The sequence below is a fragment of the Cetorhinus maximus genome, chromosome 8 (assembly GCF_964194155.1).
Source record: "Cetorhinus maximus chromosome 8, sCetMax3.hap1.1, whole genome shotgun sequence".
Taxonomy (NCBI): domain Eukaryota; kingdom Metazoa; phylum Chordata; class Chondrichthyes; order Lamniformes; family Cetorhinidae; genus Cetorhinus; species Cetorhinus maximus.
In genome coordinates this window covers 124,955,219-124,975,133 of record NC_135886.1, presented here as the reverse complement: position 1 = coordinate 124,975,133, position 19,915 = coordinate 124,955,219, and the positions used below count along the sequence as shown (strand labels likewise).

General features: G+C 43.6%; 1 protein-coding gene across 2 annotated transcripts in view; it reads left to right on the top strand.

The window, feature by feature from the left end:
* Nucleotides 1-19,689, top strand: part of LOC144683944 (sestrin-3-like) — a 56,765-nt gene extending 37,076 nt beyond the window's left edge. For both annotated transcript variants that reach the window (XM_078547556.1, XM_078547557.1), the window contains 7 exons: nt 764-946; nt 1,854-2,093; nt 4,261-4,411; nt 4,957-5,075; nt 6,916-7,106; nt 10,453-10,597; nt 17,585-19,689. In XM_078547556.1, the coding sequence (XP_078403682.1) occupies nt 764-946; nt 1,854-2,093; nt 4,261-4,411; nt 4,957-5,075; nt 6,916-7,106; nt 10,453-10,597; nt 17,585-17,674 (1,119 nt within the window). In that variant the 3' untranslated portion in view covers nt 17,675-19,689. The remainder of the gene's footprint in view (nt 1-763; nt 947-1,853; nt 2,094-4,260; nt 4,412-4,956; nt 5,076-6,915; nt 7,107-10,452; nt 10,598-17,584) is intronic.
* The last annotated feature ends 226 nt before the right edge of the window (nt 19,690-19,915 follow it).

Below are 19,915 nucleotides of genomic sequence, written 5' to 3'. Positions count from 1 at the left end.
ATTGAATACAAAAATACTTATTCTCTGAAACTAATTATTTTTAAAAAGGGGGATTTCTTGGTGAGGATGCTTCTTTAAAACAAATCATTCATTTTAATTTACTTTTGGTTATGCTTTAAAGATAGGGAAACTCACGGGTGCCTAAATCTCAGGCGTTATTTGTTCTTCCTCGAACCATGTCCCCCCTGTGTCAGCATATAGTGTAAAGTGGTTGCTGAGTATAAAGTCCATTATCTGCTCTGAGGTGGAGCAAGCCCTTGATTCTTTCCACGCTGACATGTGTTCAGTGCTGTTTGAGAATTCAGTTTTCCTCAAAATGATGACACCATTTCATGATGCCAGTCCTTCACTCAAATGGTTGGCTGTTCCAGACAGTGTGAGGTTCAGATTTCTCCACACAAAGGGTTGTGAATCTTTGGAGCCCTCTACCCCAGAGAGGTGTGGTGCTTAGTCGGTCAGTGTATTCAAGTCAGGGACCCACGGATTTTTGAATATTGAGGGATATTGGAGATAGTGCAGGAAGGCATTGCTAAGGAAGAATATCAGCCGTGATCTTATTGAATGGTGACGCAGGATCAAGGGGCTGAATGGCAGACTCCTGCTCCTATTTCTTGCATCTCTTTCCCTTAGTGGCACATAATGTGGTGCAATGACCCATCAAGGAATGTTGTTTAATTTACTGTGGCTTCAGGTCCTAATCTTGAACTTTTTTGTTGAACCTTCACTCTTTTTTTTCCTTTCTCAAACACACATACCTATCTAGGCGGCAGCCCGACACCAGTCCTCTTATTTGGTGGAGGTTCACATTAATCAGTTTTTGCAGGTGGGTGGTGACCCACAGTGGCTGCAGGGTCTCGAATGTATCCCTCAGAGACTGAGGAACCTGAATGAGATCAACAAGATCCTGGCACATAGGCCCTGGCTGATCACCAAGCAACACATCGAGGTGAGATTCAACCTTCTGAGAACCGTACATACCATCTGGGCTAAAGCTGAAGCTGAGCCACTGTTCAACCACATCCTACATATTTGGACTCCCCGTGACTTGATCATATCGACACAAATAAAGTGGTAAACTTAAAACGGCAAGACAATTTTGATCAATTGTTATTTATATTCAAAAGTAGATCAATAGTGTCTGTGTACTGCAGATCCAGCTTTGTTCTTGTTTCATAGAATCATTCAACACAGAAGGAGGCCATTTGGCCCATTGTGCCTGTGTTAAATCTTCAAAAGAGCTATTGAATTAGACCTCCTCACCTGCTCTTCCCCATAGCCCTGCATGTTTTTTTTTCCTTTTCAAGTTTAGTTTCCTTTTGAAAGTTACTATTTAATCTGCTTCCACCATAGGTTCAAGCAGTGCATTCCAGAGCATAACAACTTGCTCCAAAAGGAAAATAAAACCTAATTTTTCCTGGTTCTTTTGCCAGCTACCTTTAAAACTGTGTCAGGACTAAAACAAAAATACCTGGAAAAACTCAGCAGGTCTGACAGCATCTGCGGAGAGGAATACACTTAACGTTTTAAAACTGTGCCCTTTGGTTTTGGAGACTCCTACCAGGAAACAGTTTCTCCTTATTTACTCCATCAAAACCCCCTCTTAGTTTGTAGGGTGTACTAGCCAAATATTTTTACTGGGCAAATCTGATGAAAATCTATTCTCTGATGTCTCTTGCCTTACTCCTTGGAGTCAGTTCAGAATAATGTTATTAGAGAGGCTGGGAGTATCTCTCTCAGTTGTGGGAGAAAAAAACCAGAAAAAGCAATGAAATAAATGAAGCAGGGGGAAAAAAAAATCGAATCAAAATATTTTTTGCTACCTTCTTAAAATTTTGCATTTTCTATCTACCTAGAACTTGCTGAAAATTGGAGAGCACTGTTGGTCACTGGCAGAGCTGGTACATGGGGTTGTGCTGCTGGCTCATTACCACTCGCTGGCGAGTTTTGTTTTTGGCTGTGGGATAAGTGCTGAGGGAGGACACGAGGGTGGCCATGTCTTAAGGCCATCGTCAATTAACAACCAGTGCTCTGGCGACACAACGAACGGGAATGGCAACATCCCAGACCCCTCACTGGCACATCGCAGGCGAAGGGTAAGCAATATCTCGTTGGTGAGGGGGTACAGGTGGGAGGGGTAATGTTAGGTCGTACAGAGAGCTACAGTACTAGTGCAGCGGAGCCCTGGCTAACTTTACACAGGAGGATTCTGTGATGGGTAGCGAATTGCAGTTATAACCCTTCATATAGCAGAGAACCATTTTCAGGAGCACCCCTGTTTTTTTCTCGGGGCGGAATTTTATTAAATCATTTTATTTGAGTTGGAAGTGGCTTTACCAATAATATTTCACAGAACCACATGGCTGCTTCGCGCCTAAGTGGATAGGTAAGTGGATAAGCCCAACTTCTTTCACTGATTGTGCAGTTGTTGACTGGCAGTGCAATTTTTTTCCACCATTTTGAAAAATGGATTTACATTCGTTGGGGTGTGCATATGCAGTCTTTTGTAAATGTAGATGCACGGTAGCAGTAATCCCAAACAAAATTACGTTGTTACTCCCCTTTTCTCACGACACTGACTGTTGCTGAAGCGCAGTTCCACTGGTACCACATCCAAATGGCCATTGGTCGTGAACGAGACAGTGAGGGCTGAACTTTATGTAGCCTGCTAGCGAGGGACAGGAGGTGGGGGTGGAAAATGGTGACGGGTGGAGTTCCCGTCACCTCACCGCCATGCGGAAGATGATAAAGGCCCTCGCACTCAGTGGCCAATTATGCCACTTAAGTAGCCATTTAACAGTCTCTTCCCGCCGCTGCTGGTGAGATTGGTCATTGGGATGGGAGCCCCAATAGCAGCTCATTACCTGCATGGCAGACCTAAAAACTAGCTGGGGCTTCCCTAAACAGCCAAGGCGGGATTGCCGCTGGCTTTCCGGCCAGTCATCGGGGCCTCTGCCTCTCTGACGGAATCCTGGTCCTGAGTTTCAGAAGGCTATTCAACTCCAGTTACGTATCACAGCTGAGCCCACTCCTGTCCCCATCCAGCATTCAAGCACAAAACAGTGGTGCCTCGGTTGATAGTTCCCTCGCCTCTGAGTTACAAAGTTCCCAGTTCAAGTTGCACTCCAGGACTTGAGCACAGAAATCAAGGCTGACTCTCCATTGCAGCATTGAGAGAGTGTTGTACCATCAGAGGTGTGGTCTTTCAGAAGAGATGTTAAAATGTGGCCCTGTCTGTCCTATCAGGCAGATGTAAAATATCCCATTGTACTCTTTTGCAGAAGAGCAGGGGAGTTATCCCTGCTGCCCTGGCCAATATTTATCCCTCAAATAGCATCACAAAAGCAGATTGTCTAGTTATTACACATTGTTGTTCATGGGAGCTTGCTGTGCACGAATTGGCTGCCACGTTTCCTACAACAGTGAGCAATACTTCATTGGCTGTAAAGTGCTTTGAGACAGTTGGTGGGCATAAAAAGCACTTAAATGCAAGTCTTTTTCTTTCAAATACTTCTCAGCACAAGTCAATGGACTTCAGTCAATCTGACACCATCGTTGTCTTTCCTCTCCATAGCCTTGTGGTGCTCAGGCCTGTTGCATTCTACTGTCCTTTAGATCAGCAAATCCAGCACCAACTATGAATTAAACTTTACTTTCCTGGCCGCTGTGTCTCTGTTTCTCACTGCATTTTCCCACTAAACCATTGGGAAAAATGTCATCCCTTCAAGCCTTCTGCTGAGCTTTGAACTCTGTTGCTGTCCCCTTTATATATGAGCTGATTCATTCTCAAAAGACTAACACAAGAACACTGATTGGGATTGAATCTACATAATCAGTAGAACAGTTCAAGGGTTCAACAGTTCAATAAATATTGGTTAGTTTGGGGGGCGGTGGGAAGTGGGGAGATGTGTGTCCCGGCTTTGGTAGGCCATGGACTTGCTGCATGTGTAATGAGGTTTTGTAGCTCAACACTTGATTTGAGAGGGGATTGAACATTGTGGCCTTGCTTTTGTCAAGGTGTTGGGGGAGAAGAGGAGTTGGATTCTGAATGTCCTAACCTCACTGAATAAGGAGGAGGATGATTCAGGTAGGTGTCAATCAAGTGCAGTGACAGCCTATGAAAGACCAGGGCTAATAAAAACAGAAAATAAATACTCAACAGGTCTGGCAGCATCTGTGGAGAAAGAAACAGAGTTAACGTTTCAGGACCATGATCTTTCATCAGTACTCCAGTGCTGACTGATTGTATTTTCATTTCTTCAGTCAGTGGATTATTCCAGTGATTCCGAATGTTTGGCAGACAGGATGCAGAAATTCCAGGCAGAGAAAGAGAATGAAGAGGAGATGCTGCGGGAAGAAATATGGATTGGATTGGAGACAGAAAAAGACACAAGTTCACCAACAGTGACCAGGGGTAAGCAAGGTGCCCTGCAACTGGCTTTTTATTTGTATAATAATCCTGTTTCCAACTATTAATTTCATTCCCTCTGTCTTGTATTTCACCCTGCCAGTAATTAGTTTCCTTTCTCTGGAGTATGTTTGCCTGCTGCGAACTGTTGCCAGGAATTTGAGGCTATTCTCCTTAACATATGCATCCCCTCCATATTTAGAACTAATGTGAAATAATCGGTAATGAGATGGAAAAATGTCTTGGGACTGGGCTCCACATCTCAGCCACACCATTCTCAGGGGCGAAAGAAGGGGAAATCTTGGGGAGAGTCATTACTGGGCTGCTTCATCAGGTCGTATTAGCGGTCAACACAAGAGCAGCATAGGCAGAAAGCCTTGGAGCAGGTCATCCTGTTAATCACTCGCAGAATTGGTAAGACCAGAAGAGGGATTGAAAATAGGGAACAAAAACTAGAACCCTCACGCAGAGAACCAAAGTGGAAAAAGAGGGAGAAGGTTGTTGTTTTTGCGAACCCTTTTAATCCCCTGCCTCTGACTTTGATTACACAGCTCTGGAAGATAAACCTGTCACAATACCTGACTTGTCCTGTTACGTGGAAGACCCTGAGTTTGGTTACCCTGAATTTGCCAGAAGAAGTGGAGAGCAGCTGCCTGTTTTCCGAGCTCAGGTATAATCTCTGTCTTAGAATGTGGCAAAGGATGTTTGTACCCTACCTTGACATTTAGGCTGTGGGTACCCATATGTGAAACTTGAAATTAAGACTGATTTACAAAGTTGGGAAGGAGAGATGAGAGGTTTATACCAAATTTGACACTGAAGTTAACTTGGTTGATTTTTTTGCTTGCTTGCATCTTGTTCCCTTCTTCCTCTAATGAATAAACAAGAGCTGACATTCTGGACTGGGCTCTGAGGCTGATTGTCACTGGATTCAAGGGTTGAATCTAAGACTAAGGGTTGAGACTAAGAACATAAGAAATATGCCATTCGACCCATCGAGCCTGCTCCACCATTCAGTTAGATCATGGTTGATGTGATTGTGGCCTTAATTCCCCTTGACTTCCATGTAGATCAAAAATCTGTCTAGCTGAACCTTGAATATATTCAGTGACCCAGGCTCCACTGCTCTCTATGGAAGAGAATTCCAAAGATTTAACAACCCTCTGAGATAAGCAATACCATTCATCTCCATCTTAAATGGGAGACCCCTTATTTCTAAACTGTGTACCATAGTTCTAGGTTCCCCCACAAGAGTGAACATCCTCTCAGCATGTACCCTGTCAAGCCTGCTCCGAATCTTATATGTTTCAATAAGATCATCTCTCATTCTTCTAAACTCCAATGAGTATAGGCCCAATCTGCTCAGCCTTTCCTCATAAGTCAACCCTTTCATTCCAGGAATCAGCCGAATGAATCTTCTCTGAATTGTTTCCAATGCAAGTATATCCCTCCTTAAGTAGGAGATCAAAACTACACTAGGTGTGGTCTCACCAATGCCCCTGTGCAGTTGTAGCAAGACTTCCCTACTTTTATACTCTATCCCCCTTGCAATAAAGGCCAACATTTAATTTGCCTTCCTAATTACTTGCTGTACCCGCAGCTAACATTCGTGGTTCATGTACAAGGATGCTCAGATCCCTCTGTACTGTAGCATTCTGTAGTCTTTCTACATTTAAATAATCTGCTTTTCTAATCTTCCTGCCAAAGTTTTGCAATCTCAAATTTTCCCACATTATACTCCATCCACCAAAGTTTTGCCCAATCATTTAACCTATCTATATTCCATTGTAGACTCTTTGTATCCTGCTCACAACTTGCTTTCCTATCGTCAGCAAATTTGGCCAAAATATAGTTGGTCCCTTCATCCAAGCCATTAATAGAGATTGTAAATAATTGAATCCCCAGCACTGATCCCTATGGCACTCCACTTGTTATAGTTTGTCAACTTGAAAATGACCCATTTATCCCAACTCTGTTTCCTATTATTCAGCCAATCCTCTATCCATGCTAATATATCACCTCCATCACCATGAGCTCTTATTTTGTGCAGTAACCTTTTATGTAGCATTTTTCAAGCCTCTATTTCAAGCTTGATATTAAGGTTGATATTAAACTGTAGGTGCAGGTGACCTGGTTTGATAATGACTTACATAATAAAAGAAAGAACCTGTGTTTGAGCCTTGACTCTTAGTTAGCTTATACAACCTAAATTCAGAAGTTGACGTAGGGGCTGACGTGGATAATGAGAGAAGGAGCTATTATCTCAGTAGAAGACTCAACTGGGCTGAGTGCCTAAAGGCCACAATGCATAAATTAATGCTCGCACAGATTTATAGTGGAGGTATGATACAAAGGGTTGATCAGTATGATAAAGTTGCATATTTAAAGGCCCAAAAATGAAAAGTGACCAATCTCCTTCCTTTCTTTGTCCTTCTCCCCACCAATCCTGTTTTTCTACTGGCCACTGTCACATGTTAAAAGACTGGTTGTATTTGGTATTTCCTTGACAGGACTATTCCTGGGAAGACCATGGGTTCTCACTCGTGAACCGGCTGTATTCAGACATTGGCCACCTCCTCGACGAGAAGTTCCGCACTGTGTACAGTCTGAAGAATGGCACCATGGCCAAACAGCGCGGCTGTGACTTCTCAGCACTCAAGAGGGGCATTTGGAACTACATACACTGCATGTTTGGTATTAGGTAACTAACTGTCATTTGTACAACACCATTTTCAATAAAACGGTGTCGGTTTCTTAGAAAAGTTTAAAAACTCAGAGAGAGAGAGAGAGAGAGAGAAGACAAGAAAAGAACTCCATATCGTGTAGGTTGAAATGTGAACTAGGTCATTTTCTTACCATATAAAATCACCCACAATTCTTTCTCTTTCTGTGGTCATAAGAACCCATTCATGAAACAGAGATAACCAGAGTAGCTTAAATATTTTCTCTCTTCCCCTCCTCAAGGTGTGGACTTATAGTAGAATACATTTCCACAGGTGTTAGTCCTTTTCTGGCAACTTGTTCAACAAGCCGTTCTTCGTGTGTGATCTTCAGCGTCCATGCATGTATAGCTTCGAGCAATGGTCACTGGATAATTGTAAGATTTTATTCCCCACTTCCCCAGCTCCGTGTCGCAACCCTCCAGATGCCATGATTGAGAGAAAGGACTAAAGCCAAAACCTTTGTGCCTAGCACCACACTGGGGAGTGAATTTACCCTATGTTATCATGGAACTTGGAGAGTGTGTCAGTGTTTAAAATCCACTGATGAAAAAGAGTAGTATCACTGTCACAGAATCTCAAAATGGTTACAGCACAAAAGGGGGCTATTTGACCCATTGTATTTTGTGCTGACTTTCCGAAGGAGCAATTCAACCAGTGCCACTCCCACATCTTCTCTCCATAGCCCTGCACATTCTTTTCAGATAATAATCCAATTCCCTCCCAAAAGCCACAGTTGAACCTGCCTCCCATTTGGCCCCTCAAGCCTGCCCCACCATTCAATAAGATCATGGCTGATCTGCCCCAAGCCTCATCTCCCCTTTTGTGCCAGCTCCTCATAGCCCTCAATTCCCCGATATTTCAAAAATCTATCTACCTCTTTAGATACTTTCAGCTTATCTAGCCTCCACAACTCTCTGGGGTAGAGAGTTAGGCAGTGCATTCCAATTTTTTTTTATTCATTCATGGGATGTGGGCTTTGCTGGCTAGGCCAGCAATTATTGCCCATCCCTAATTTCCCTTGAGAAGGTGGTGGTGAGTTGCCTTCTTGAACCACTGCAGTCCATTTGGTGTAGGTACACCAACAGTGCCGTTAGGAAGGGAGTTCCAGGATTTTGACCCAGCGACAGTGAATGAACAGCAATATATTTCCAAGTCAGGATGATGAGTGACTTGGAGGGGAACTTCCAGGTGGTGGTGTTCCTATCTATCTGCTGCCCTTGTCCTTCTAGATGGTAATGGTCGTGGGTTTGGAAGGTGCTGTCTAAGGAGCCTTGGTGAATTCTTGCAATGCCTCTTGTAGATGGTACACACTGCTGCTACTGTTCGTCAATGGTGGAGGGAGTGAATGTTTGTGGATGTGGTGCCAATCATGCGGACTGTTCTGTCCTGGACAGTGTCAAGCTGCTTGAGTGTTGTGGGAGTTGCAGTCTTCCAGGAAAGTGGGGAGTATTCCATCACACTCCCGACTTGTGCCTAGTAGATGGAGGACAGGCTTTGGGGAGTCAGGAGATGGGTTACTCGTCGCACGATTCCCAGCCTCTGACCTGCTGTTGAAGCCACAGTATTTATATGGCTAGTCCAGCTCAATTTCTGGTCAGTGGTAACCCCCGCCAGGACATTGATAGTGGGGGATTCAGCGATGGTAATGCCATTGAACATCAAGGGGCGATGGTTGGATACTCTCTTGTTGGAGATGGTCATTGCCTGACACTTGTGTGGCACGAATGTTACTTGCCACTTGTCAGCCCAAGCCTGGATATTGTCCAGGTCTTGCTGCATTTGGACATGGACTGCTTCAGTACCTGAGGAGTCATGAATGGTGCTGAACATTGTGCAATCATCAGAGTACATCCCCATTTCTGACCTTATGATAGGAGGAAGGTCATTGATGAAGCAGCTGAAGATGGTTGGGCCGTGGACACTACCCTGAGGAACTCCTGCGGTGATGTCCTGGAGCTGAGATGACTGACCTCCAATAACCACAACCATCTTCCTTTGTGCTAGATATGACTCCAACTATTGGAGAGTTTTCCCCTGATTACTATTGACTCCAGTTTTGCTGGGGCTCCTTGATGCCACACTCGATCAAATGCGGCCTTGATGTCAAGGGCAGTCACTCTCTCTCATCTCACCTCAGAATTCGGTTCTTTTGTCCATGTTTGAACCAGGGCTGTAATGAGGTCAGGAGCTGAGTGGCCGTGGCAGAACCCAGACTGGGCATTAGTGAGCAGGTTATTGATAAGCAAGTGCCACTTGATAGCACTGTTGATGACCCCTTCCATTACTTTACTGATGATGGAGAGGAGACTGATGGGGTGGTAATTGGCTGGCTTGGATTCGTCCTGTTTTTTGTGTGCAGGACATACCTGGGCAATTTTCCACATAGCCGGGTAGATGCCAGTGTTGTAACTGTACTGGAACAGCTTGGTAGGGGTACGGCAAGTTCTGGAGCACAAGTCTTCAGTACTAATGCCGGAAAATTGTCAGCGTCCGTAGCCTTTGCAGTATCCAGTGCCGTCAGCTGTTTCTTGGTATCACGTGGGGTGAATCGAATTTGTTGAAGACCGGCATCTGTGTTGCTGGGGACCTCCGGAGGATCTCCTAACCATTCGATGTGTGAAAAAGTTTTTCCTCATGTCACCATTACTTTTTTTGCCAATTGGCTTAAATTTGTGCTGTCTGGTTTTTGATCCTTCCACCCATAGGAACAGCTTTTCCCTATCTACTCTGTCCATACCCCTCATGATCTTGAATATCTCTCTCTTCAGGGACCATGCCCTAAGAGGGCATTGGCGACCATGGGCTTCCATATCTTGGCCCATGGTTATGCTTGGCATGGCAATGCAATGGTTTGCCATTGCCTTCTGCAGGAGGCTGACCAATATACCCTGCTCTTACCACCTGCCACAGGCATATGTTGAAAGAATTTACAAATTAGTACTCAACCTGTTTGGCCAAATTATGAATGCACCTTCCATCCAGTCCTGGGGTGGAATTTTACAGCCCTGTCGCGGCAGTCCAGATCTCCTTTGACTTTGGTGGGACCAGAAAATCATGCCGGTGGGAGGGGCCATAAAATTCCACCCCTGGAGCAGGACTTGAACCCTGAGCTTCTGGCTCAGAGTCAGGGACACTACCCACTGTGCGGCAAGACCTCCCATGGCTTTGGCCACCTCTATCAAATCTAATAAAACTAATACAACATTTATAGTGTAACAGAGGAAAAAAAAAACTGTTGGAAACAGTCAGTATAAATCATTTACGCAAATGCACTGGAGATTATTGACCGTAATCACTGAAAAGGTTTTCTTTTCCAATTGACAGGTACGATGATTATGATTATGGCGAGATGAATCTTTTCTTGGAGAAAAATCTGAAGGTTTACTTGAAGACTGTGACTTGCTACCCAGAAAAAGCAAAGCCTCAGATGTTTGAGAGGTACTGGAGGCAGTTTAAATATTCAGAAAAGGTGAGTATTAATCCAGAAAATCCACTAGGTAATATACACCCAACTGAGCCTTGGTGAGTCATAACAAAATAATGAGTCCTCAAACTAATTGATAACACCCTGTGAAAGCCAACAGCTACAGATATTATTGCATTAAATCGAACTACAATATTAGCACAGTATATTTACCTCCACACCATCACTGTGTGTACAAGTGCCTCTGAGCATACAACATTCCCTTAGTCTATATTCTGCTGGTGCTTGCATATGTATACATTTTCTAAGTGGAGCTGAGGATTATCAGATCAGCCATGATCTCATTGAATGGCGGAGCAGACTTGATGGCCAAATGGCCTACTTCTGCTCCTGCGTCTTATGGACTTACTCTCAGGATATGGGTTTCACTAGCAAGGTTGCATCTTTTGCCCATTCATAGTTGCCCTCAACTGGTGGTTCTGGACCTTTTTTTTGAATACGGGTTGTGGTTTGATATAACTGAGTGACTTGCTCGACCATGTCAAAAGGCAGCTGAGAATTAGCTACAGTTCAGAAAATCCAAAAGCTTCATGGTCATTTTTATTGATGCCAGCTTTTTACTTCCAGATTTTCTTCCTAATTCAAATTTTCAGGCTACCAAACTGGGAGTTAAACTCACACTCTACTGGATTATTAGTTCAGACCTCTATCTTAATAGTTCAGTAACATAACCATACCCATCTCTATGCAATATTCCCCATGTATGTATCTGTATAACATAGAAATATTTGAATTACATCAAATTTACAGCTAGGAAATAGGCCATTTAGCTCAATTGATCTCTGCCAGCGTTTATGTGCCATATGACCCTCCTCCAACCACTCATCATCTAACACAGCCAGCATATCCTATTCCTTATGTGCTTATCTAGCTTTCCCTTAAATGCATCCATGCTCATTCCCACAACTACTCCTTGTGGTAGCGTGCTCTTTGGGTTAAAAAAAAGTTTCTCATGAATTCCCTATTAAATATATTTGTAGCTATCTGGCCTTGAGTTTTGATTTCGCCCACAAGTGGAAATATTTTCTTGATGCCTGTCCTATCAGATCCTATCGGTATCATAAAAACCTCGATCAGATCATCCCTCGGCTTCCTCTTTTCTAGGGAAAAGAGGCCCAGCCTGTTCAGTCTTTCTGATAGCAAATTGAATGTGAATTGTAAACTGAATGCAAGTTGCGAACAACATTGATCCCAGTACCAATCTCTGTGTGTTCCAAGTAGTGGATGATATGACTTCTGCTCTCAAGCCTTTATACACACAAGATGACAGAGGTCACATGACTATGGCAAGCCGCAGTGCACCAAGGCACTTCTCCAAACATCCCCCTTTTCATGAAAAGAAAAAGCAACTTGCAAGTATTTGCAACTGCAAGTTAGGCGCATACATGGTCTACAACGAAAAACTGATCATTCTAGTGTGTCACTTTGTCTGTTCCTCCACACGCATTACATATACAATCTTTGAAGCATTCAGGTCTTCTAACGGTATGCGTGCGGGTTGTTATTGGCTGTTTGTCCACTCATTCTTGCGGTGATGATGCATTTCCGAGGAATGTCACTGCCATGGCGAGTGTTGCTGCTGTGGTAATTGTTGCTGCTGATCCGTTGTCTTTGTTGGGGAATGGTTGGCCTCTGGGACTGATAGTCATTCAGTTCCTTGTGTGGTTGGTGAACCCACACCTTCCTCATCAGCTGTCTGCTCCAGTTGTACGTACATATCTGCAGTTAGGACGATAGATCTGGTCATTCAATGTCGCCGTGTATGATCAAGGTTACAACTTCTCTGCACAGGTACCAAGTTGCCAAGTGGGCTGACTTTTGTGGAGAGAGTTGAATGTTTGCACTCCGATCAGCTCTCCAACTTTCAGCTCTGGCAATGATTTGGCAGCTTTTTCAAAGTGATATTTGGCTTTCTGTCATTTCACTTTACCTTTGTCACTCATTCCTGTTACAACTTCTGGCTTCAGTAGTTTTTTTAGTTATTGGAAGAGTAGTTTGGGTGCAGCGTGACATTAGTCGCTGAACTGGACAACTTTCCCTGCCTTCAGTAGGTGTGTTTCTTCACTCTAGGATTGTCTTGTACAAATCTGTGCTGGATATATTTGATTTTTCAATGATCCCTTTGTCAATTTTCACTACTGCGTCAGCCTTTCCATTTGACAGGGGTTAGTGTTGAGATGATGCGTAGTGCTAAATTTCCTAACCATTTACAAAATGTCTGAATTCTTCACTCCTGAACTGAGGGCCATTGTTACTCATCACGATGTCAGGAATGCCATAACGACTGAAGTGTGCTTTCAGGTATTCTGCGATCTCGCTGGTGGTCATTAACTTCAGCTTGTCTAACTCCCAGTAGTCTGAGTCAGTTCCAGTGAGAGTGAAGAAGTCTACTCCAAACTTCATCCATGGTCTGTCTGGGATGTCATGAGTCATGTCATGAGTCACTCTTTAGCTTGCTTAGCTTAATATTAATCATAAGCACTGCACTGGTTAATATGGTCCTTGATCTCATTGTTCATGTTTGGCCAGTAGAGCACTTCTCTTGCCTTCCTCAAACTAGACTCAATTTCTTGCTGGCTTGCATGGATGTGCTTTAGCATCTCTTTTCTCCGCTCCTTAGGGACGATGACTGCAGTTCCTTTGTACAAGATTCCCAATACTCTCTTATAGCAATAGGTGTGTCCTTGATGGTTTCAGGCCAACCATTCATCACTACTTTCTGCAGCACTTGGAGCATTGCATCTTGTTGTGTAATTTCTTGATCTGAGCAAGATGCCCGTCTGTCAGAGTCAATGTTTCTGCTGCATTGATGACCTCCAAAGCATGCTGTGCTGTTATTTCTCAGTGAATCTGGAAGATTTCACATTCTGTACTAACATCAGCAACTTTCTTCAAAGGTATACGGCGCTTGATAGCATGTCAATGATGTACATCCGCTTCCCCTGCTTGTACTTCACATCCAAATCTCTGCAGATTAAATAACACTCTTTGCAGACGCTTTGGAGCAGATAGAGGTGGTTTGAGAGAGATGCATTGAAGTGGCTTGTGGTCAGACTCTGCCGTCACCTTGTCTCTCCTGAACAGGTACAGATTAAAATGCAAAGACAATAGCCAGGCATCCTTTCTCAATCTGTGCATAGCGTTGTTCAGTTTGTGTTAATGCTCTTGTGCAAACACAACTGGTTGTCCTTGTTGCATGAGGGTTTCTCCAAGCCCTGTCTCACTGGCATCACAACTGCAGGGTGACCTCATCATTAACATCATAGTACCTCAGCACTGGTGTTGGCATCACTAGTTGTTTGATATGAGTGAAAGCTGCTTCATGTTCTGTGCCCCAATACCATTGCACATCCATTGCAGTTAGCTTGAGTGGAAGTTCACACTCTGATGACAAATTGGACAAGAACTTTGTTAGGTAGTTTACAAATCTTAACATATCAATGCATCACCTTCACATCTGTTGGTTGCTGCATTTCTGCTACAGTTCTCACCTGATCAGGATCAGGGAGGACTCCTTCGCTGTCAGTACATGACCTATGTACTTCAGTCGCAGTTTCTTCTTATTCAGCTTCAAGTTCATCTGGCAAACTCTCTAGTAGCAGTCTTACTAGATTCTGATCATGGTCTGCAATGGCTTCTTCCATCGTATCTCCACATCCGTTGAGCAGTGGATCATCAACAATCATTCTTCGCCTGGAAGATCATTGACTATCTCATGGTATCTACGTTGATACTCTTCTAGAGCAATAGAAATACCAAACAGCATGCGCAACCATCTGTACCTCCCAAATGGCATCCAGAATGTAGTCAGAAAACTGCTACTTACATCCAACTTCACTTGCCAGTTTTCATCTTTCGCATCTAGGGTGCCATGGCAAACTGCGGAAAAATTTCTTCAATGGTTGCCATGAGATTTCTTCAAAGATTTACCGAGGTCCTTTGGATCTATGCACACTCTCAGCTTTCCAGGTTTTTTCACAGCTACCATACTGCTAACCCAGTCTGTAGGTGTTGTCACTTTCTTGATTACTTGCTTCTTTTCAAGCTCCTCTATCTTGTCCTTCAGGCTAAACTTGAGAGCAGCTGGAACTCTCCTCAGAAGATGCTGAGTTGGTCTCACATTCTCATCTACTTCAAGATGATATTCACCAGGAACACATCCAAGACCTGTGAAAACATCTTTAATTTTTTAGATTTTGTTCAGCAGTCAATGGCTTTGTGCTGTGCGAAACACTGCAAACCACCCCTACTGGTAGATGGAGGGTTACCAGTCCAAACCTTTAACTTATTTCAGCTGAGATGAGTGGATTTTGCTTAGTGCCTACTATTTGGAACTGCAAATATTCTTTCTTCTCATTGCATTGGGCTCTCAGTTTAGTTTGCCCTTTTGGGGTGAGCATTGTTCCATCATATAGCCTCAACTTTACCTTTGATGGTTTCATTTTTGGGTCACCATCTCGAGCACAGGTCTGTGAAGCTCATGAGGTTGCACGTGGCAACAGTGTTTGTCTGACACTTCACATTAACTTGATGTTGTCCTTCCGCAGTCATCGTTCCAATAGTCAGAAATCATTTTTTTTCCTTGAAACTTGAGGGTGCCAACTTGTTTGAAGGTGTAGAGTGATTTGCCAAGATCACCGTCTGACTTCTCTTCAGCAACCATCTTTATAGGCTTGCTTCTTTTCTTTCCAGCAAAACACTTGCATGCAAAGCGATTCAGCTTCTTGCAGTCAGAGCACTGCTTTCCCCGCGCTGAACATGCTTCCTTTTCTTTTATGTGGCGTTCTCCACAACATTTAGATCCAGTATTCTGGCCTTGGTCTTTTTGTTGGCCCTTCTGTAAATAGTTCCTTCTTTTCCCCCATTATCTTGTGCTTGGAAGGCCTGAACTGCCTCTCCGCAAAGTGGGAAACCTTGTCAGTTCTCCCATCAATACTCATCAGTTGATGATTGACCACTTGAGAGCTTCTGCACATGTCAATAGCTTTCTTGAGAGTAAGTTTCTCTTCTCCCAGCATACGTGCTGTCACAACAGGATCTTTCGTTCCTAAGACAATCCTATCTTTGATTAGGTCATCCTTCAGTTGCTCAAACTCACAAGATTCAACTAGACGCCTCAATGCAGTCACATACTGATCATTAATCTCCTCCCCCACCTCCTGAGGTCTGGTGTTGAACATGTAGCGTTCATAAGTAACATTGGTAGAAAGCTCAAAGTGGGTCTTCAAGGCCTCCAAAATTTCACAAAACTAGCTTTTCTGCTTCTCAGTGAGGTCTAGGGTGCAATACAGCTTGTACCATTCTTTCCCCAGCACTGATAACAGAGTTGCTACCCTTATATCTTCAGGTTTCTTGTTTAATTCTGTGGCAATTTCATAGTTCTGCCATTGAGACTGGAAGAATTTCCAGTTTATTTTCATCTGCTTTCATCTCCACAGGAGCCAGTATTGGAATATTCAAAGCTCAACCAGTAGTCAATATCCTGTACAAAGCTGTGGACTGAAGCTTTGATTATTCTTTGCTGGTTCTTACAAAGGCTGGCTCTCTTCCATCTATCAAAATCCTCTCCATTTCAATGGCACAATCCTGATGCCATTGGGCAAAATTTTTAGCTCGGCCAGTGGACGCGCCCCGACCCGCTCGAGCGTAAAATGACGCGCGTGGCGTCGGGCAAGTGTCCCAATGTCACTGCGCAGTCGTGCAATATTTCGGTCGGCGGCCGCGCATGGGAATCAGCAGTGCACCCGCCGACAATTAAAAGGCCTGTTAAGGCCATTAAAAAGACAATCGACTGACATTTTTCGCTGCCTGTCCAACCTTACGGTTCAAGGGCAGGCGAAAAGACCAAGCGACCTTTGCACTTCTTAGGAAACCCCGTCCACGGGTGGGATGAGGTTTCCTAAAGCAAATAAAAATAAAACAAAACTTGTAAAATTCAATTAATTTTAAGTCAAATGAGGGGACATGTTTTATTACATTATTCGTTTATTTATTTTTTTTTTGAAAATGCTTCATCTCCCTGAGGCAGCTCTGTGCCCGCCCCCCGACCCCTCACCTGCACAGGCAGCGCTGAGCGCTGCCACTCGCGTTCCACGCTGGGTGGGCCTTAATTGGCCTGCCAGCGTGAAATCGCCTTCCGGCCTCGATGGTGGGCAGCAGTCGGCTTCCCGACCGCCCCCGCCTGAGCCCGCCCGACAAGGGAAAGATTCTGCCCCATGTTTCAAGTGGTGGATGAAATGGCCTCTGCTCTCAAGCCTTTATACACACAGGGTGACATAACAGGTCACGTAACTATGGCAAGTCACAGTGCACAAAGGCACTTCTCCAAACACTGCGGAAGATTACTTCCCACTTTTTGCAGTCCGTACTAATCACTAGAGGTTACATTTTGTAATGAGTTTAATGGGCAACTAATGCACAAATCCAGCAAATTCTTAAAAATAATGCGTGAGGCAGCCCGGCCAAATGTCTATTCACTTTCAGTGCGACTGGACAATCCGGCAGCAGAGGGTTGGAAAGTCTCCCCCCCCACTCCCGCTGTTTGGGTGAAGTTCTAGACATTCGCAAGTCACGGCATATCTCTGAACTTGCTGGCTGATTGCAGATGGCAGATCGCACACACCATTCTTTATCAGCATGTTCCGGCCCAATAACTATACAGTGGCTACAACTAAGCAAAAACAGCAAACTATGGGAATACTCAACACCAGCAAGGGAAAAATGTTTGTGGCTTGAGATGGGGAGGGGACCCGGAACAAGGCAGCAGAATCCCATCAGTTCTGAACTGTCTTTTTCTTTCAACTGCTGACTGCCCTTTGTACATTTCCAATATTTTGGTTTTTACTTTCAACTTTCGGTGACGTGTGCCTTTTCATTTCAGTAACTCGCCCCTTTTGATTTGTGTCACTGTTTGCATATTACTGCAAAGAGCGGTCTTATACTGTATTTACACTTCTTTGTCTCTGTTGCTAGGTTCGTGTGAATCTGTTGATCCTGGAAGCTCGGATGCAGGCAGAGCTTCTCTATGCACTGCATGCAATAACCCACTATATGATCTCTTAAGAAGATCATAAAGAAGGATCTCCTCACCTGCGGAGGACTTTTTTAAAAAAAAAACAACATAAGCTTAAAGACTTGAACGTCTTCTTGGATGGAGGCATCGCAGGGCAGCTGGTACCATGTCGCAGGGTCTGCGGCAGCTAATGTGCAATTATTGACAGTGACACAATCGAGTATTGTGACTGTGTACAGAGAATGATGTAATTTCACAAAAGTGTTTCATGCCTCAACACCAAGTATTCACTTGAGGATTTTCAATCTCTCAACAAGTTTCAGAAGTCAAAAGGCTATCGCATCAGTGGTTTGCGTGATTACCATCAACGTACAGAATATTTTCAAGCCTTGATGTTGGGACAGATGAGCCCCCTTTTTTTTTTTGGAAAAGAAAGACTTATTTTTGCTATGAATAGTAATAACAGATAATATGTTTGACACGTGTTGAGTCTGTTTCATATTGGAATGGCGTTTCCAAATCCTTGCCATATTACTTTTGGTTTTATGACTTATCCAAAGCCTGTGTGTGTGCGTGTGTGTGTGCGCGCGTGTGTGTGGGTGGGGGGAGGGGGGCGTTGGGGAGGGGGGAGAGGTTAACTGTGCCAATGAGCTGTGAATTTTGTAAATCTTGGGTGACTGAATAAGGGAAGAGAGGAAGGACAGTGAGCCAATGGGACTCAACATTTCTTGAGCTTGCCCAAAAAGGCACTAATGAATCATGTGAATTTTCTTCCCTACCCTAGTCAGTGGTTATAGAAGGATGCACTGCCATAATGCGGTGTGCCAACTGAGCATGGTTGACTTACCTAATCCTACTGAACATTCAATGACAGGATCCTCATTATGTTGGCCAATATAAAAATGGGTTCAGAAACCAAATCTACACAGGCCAACATTAACAATTTAAGCTGTTGATTAGTCTGGTGGCCTCCAACACTTCCAATCTTTTGAGGCAGTTTTAGACTTCCTTACCTGAAGTTCTCTCATACTATTTGCATGTGCAGTTGGTTCATTGACAGCACTGCATGTTTATGCTTTTCTAGTTGGGGAACAAAAGCATCTCTTAAGGTCTCAGACAGGTTCTTGATATTGGTATGAGTATGGAAGCTATTGGATTGGTCACCCTAACTTAACTGGAGTTGGATCACTGTTGAACTGTATTTTATTTAATTTTTTTTAACATTCTATCCAGTAACAGTGTTACATTACAAGAAGTAGAACGAAATGAGAAATCAAAAAGTGTATATCACTAGTAATTGACTTGTACAATGATTGCTGTAGCTGGTGCTCACTATGCATGTAATGTGATCCTTGCCACTACAAGCAACAGCAGGACAACCATCATTTTCCATTTACTGTCAGACAGTGAAACATGGGGATGCCAGGATCATGTGGGAGTAGCCGCAATATCAATCTGCAATTGGTGGCTCCAGATCAAGCCTGGTTTCTCTGCTTGTTACCACCATGCAACCAACCACGCCCCTCCCCAACTTTTTTTTAAAAAAAAGAAAAAAATTGCTGGTGCTGGTCTATCATTAGGTATAACCAGTTTAAAAATACTAAAATAACACTTTTTTCTTCCTTTTTAGCGGTATAAATGTGACTGTAAAAAAAAAAGAATATATTGTAAATGGACACCATTTTGGAACAAATGGTCCTGTGGCTGATGATGTGTGGAACAAGACAGTCTTGTTGTGGTCACGATCTAGATCATCATCTTCATCGTGATTAGAATCCTTTTACATGGTGTGTTCTAATTGTGCAATATGTTTACGTGGGGACTATGGTTTAGCGATTGACTCTCGTTCCAAAATGGAGTAGCATTCAGTCATCAATCTCACAAGCCTCGTGTGCTTTTCTGTTCTTTTAAGGATGTTCTTAGGAATTCCAAGAATAAAGAAAAGTTCAGAGCAATTGCAACATATCTGTCGCTGCTGTCATTGTCTTTGATGTAACCTGAGAGTTTCAAAGCTCTGCAGTAGCATTTTATTTGCACCAAAATAAAAAGAAACTTTTTTAAACTGTGAGGAAAAAGGCTGTCAGTTATGCAGTACTCTCTGGCTCTGCTGATTTCTGAGTGCATAAGTTAATGTTCGACCCCTTCTACATTCTCTTCACCCCCTCACTGTTTCCCCTCTCCCCCACCTTATATTCTATCCTCTTTGAAAGTAATGACTCATGCTGGGATAGGATTCCAGAGCACCAGCAGCCCCCCCCCAAATAACCACCAAATGACCACCTTTAGCGGGT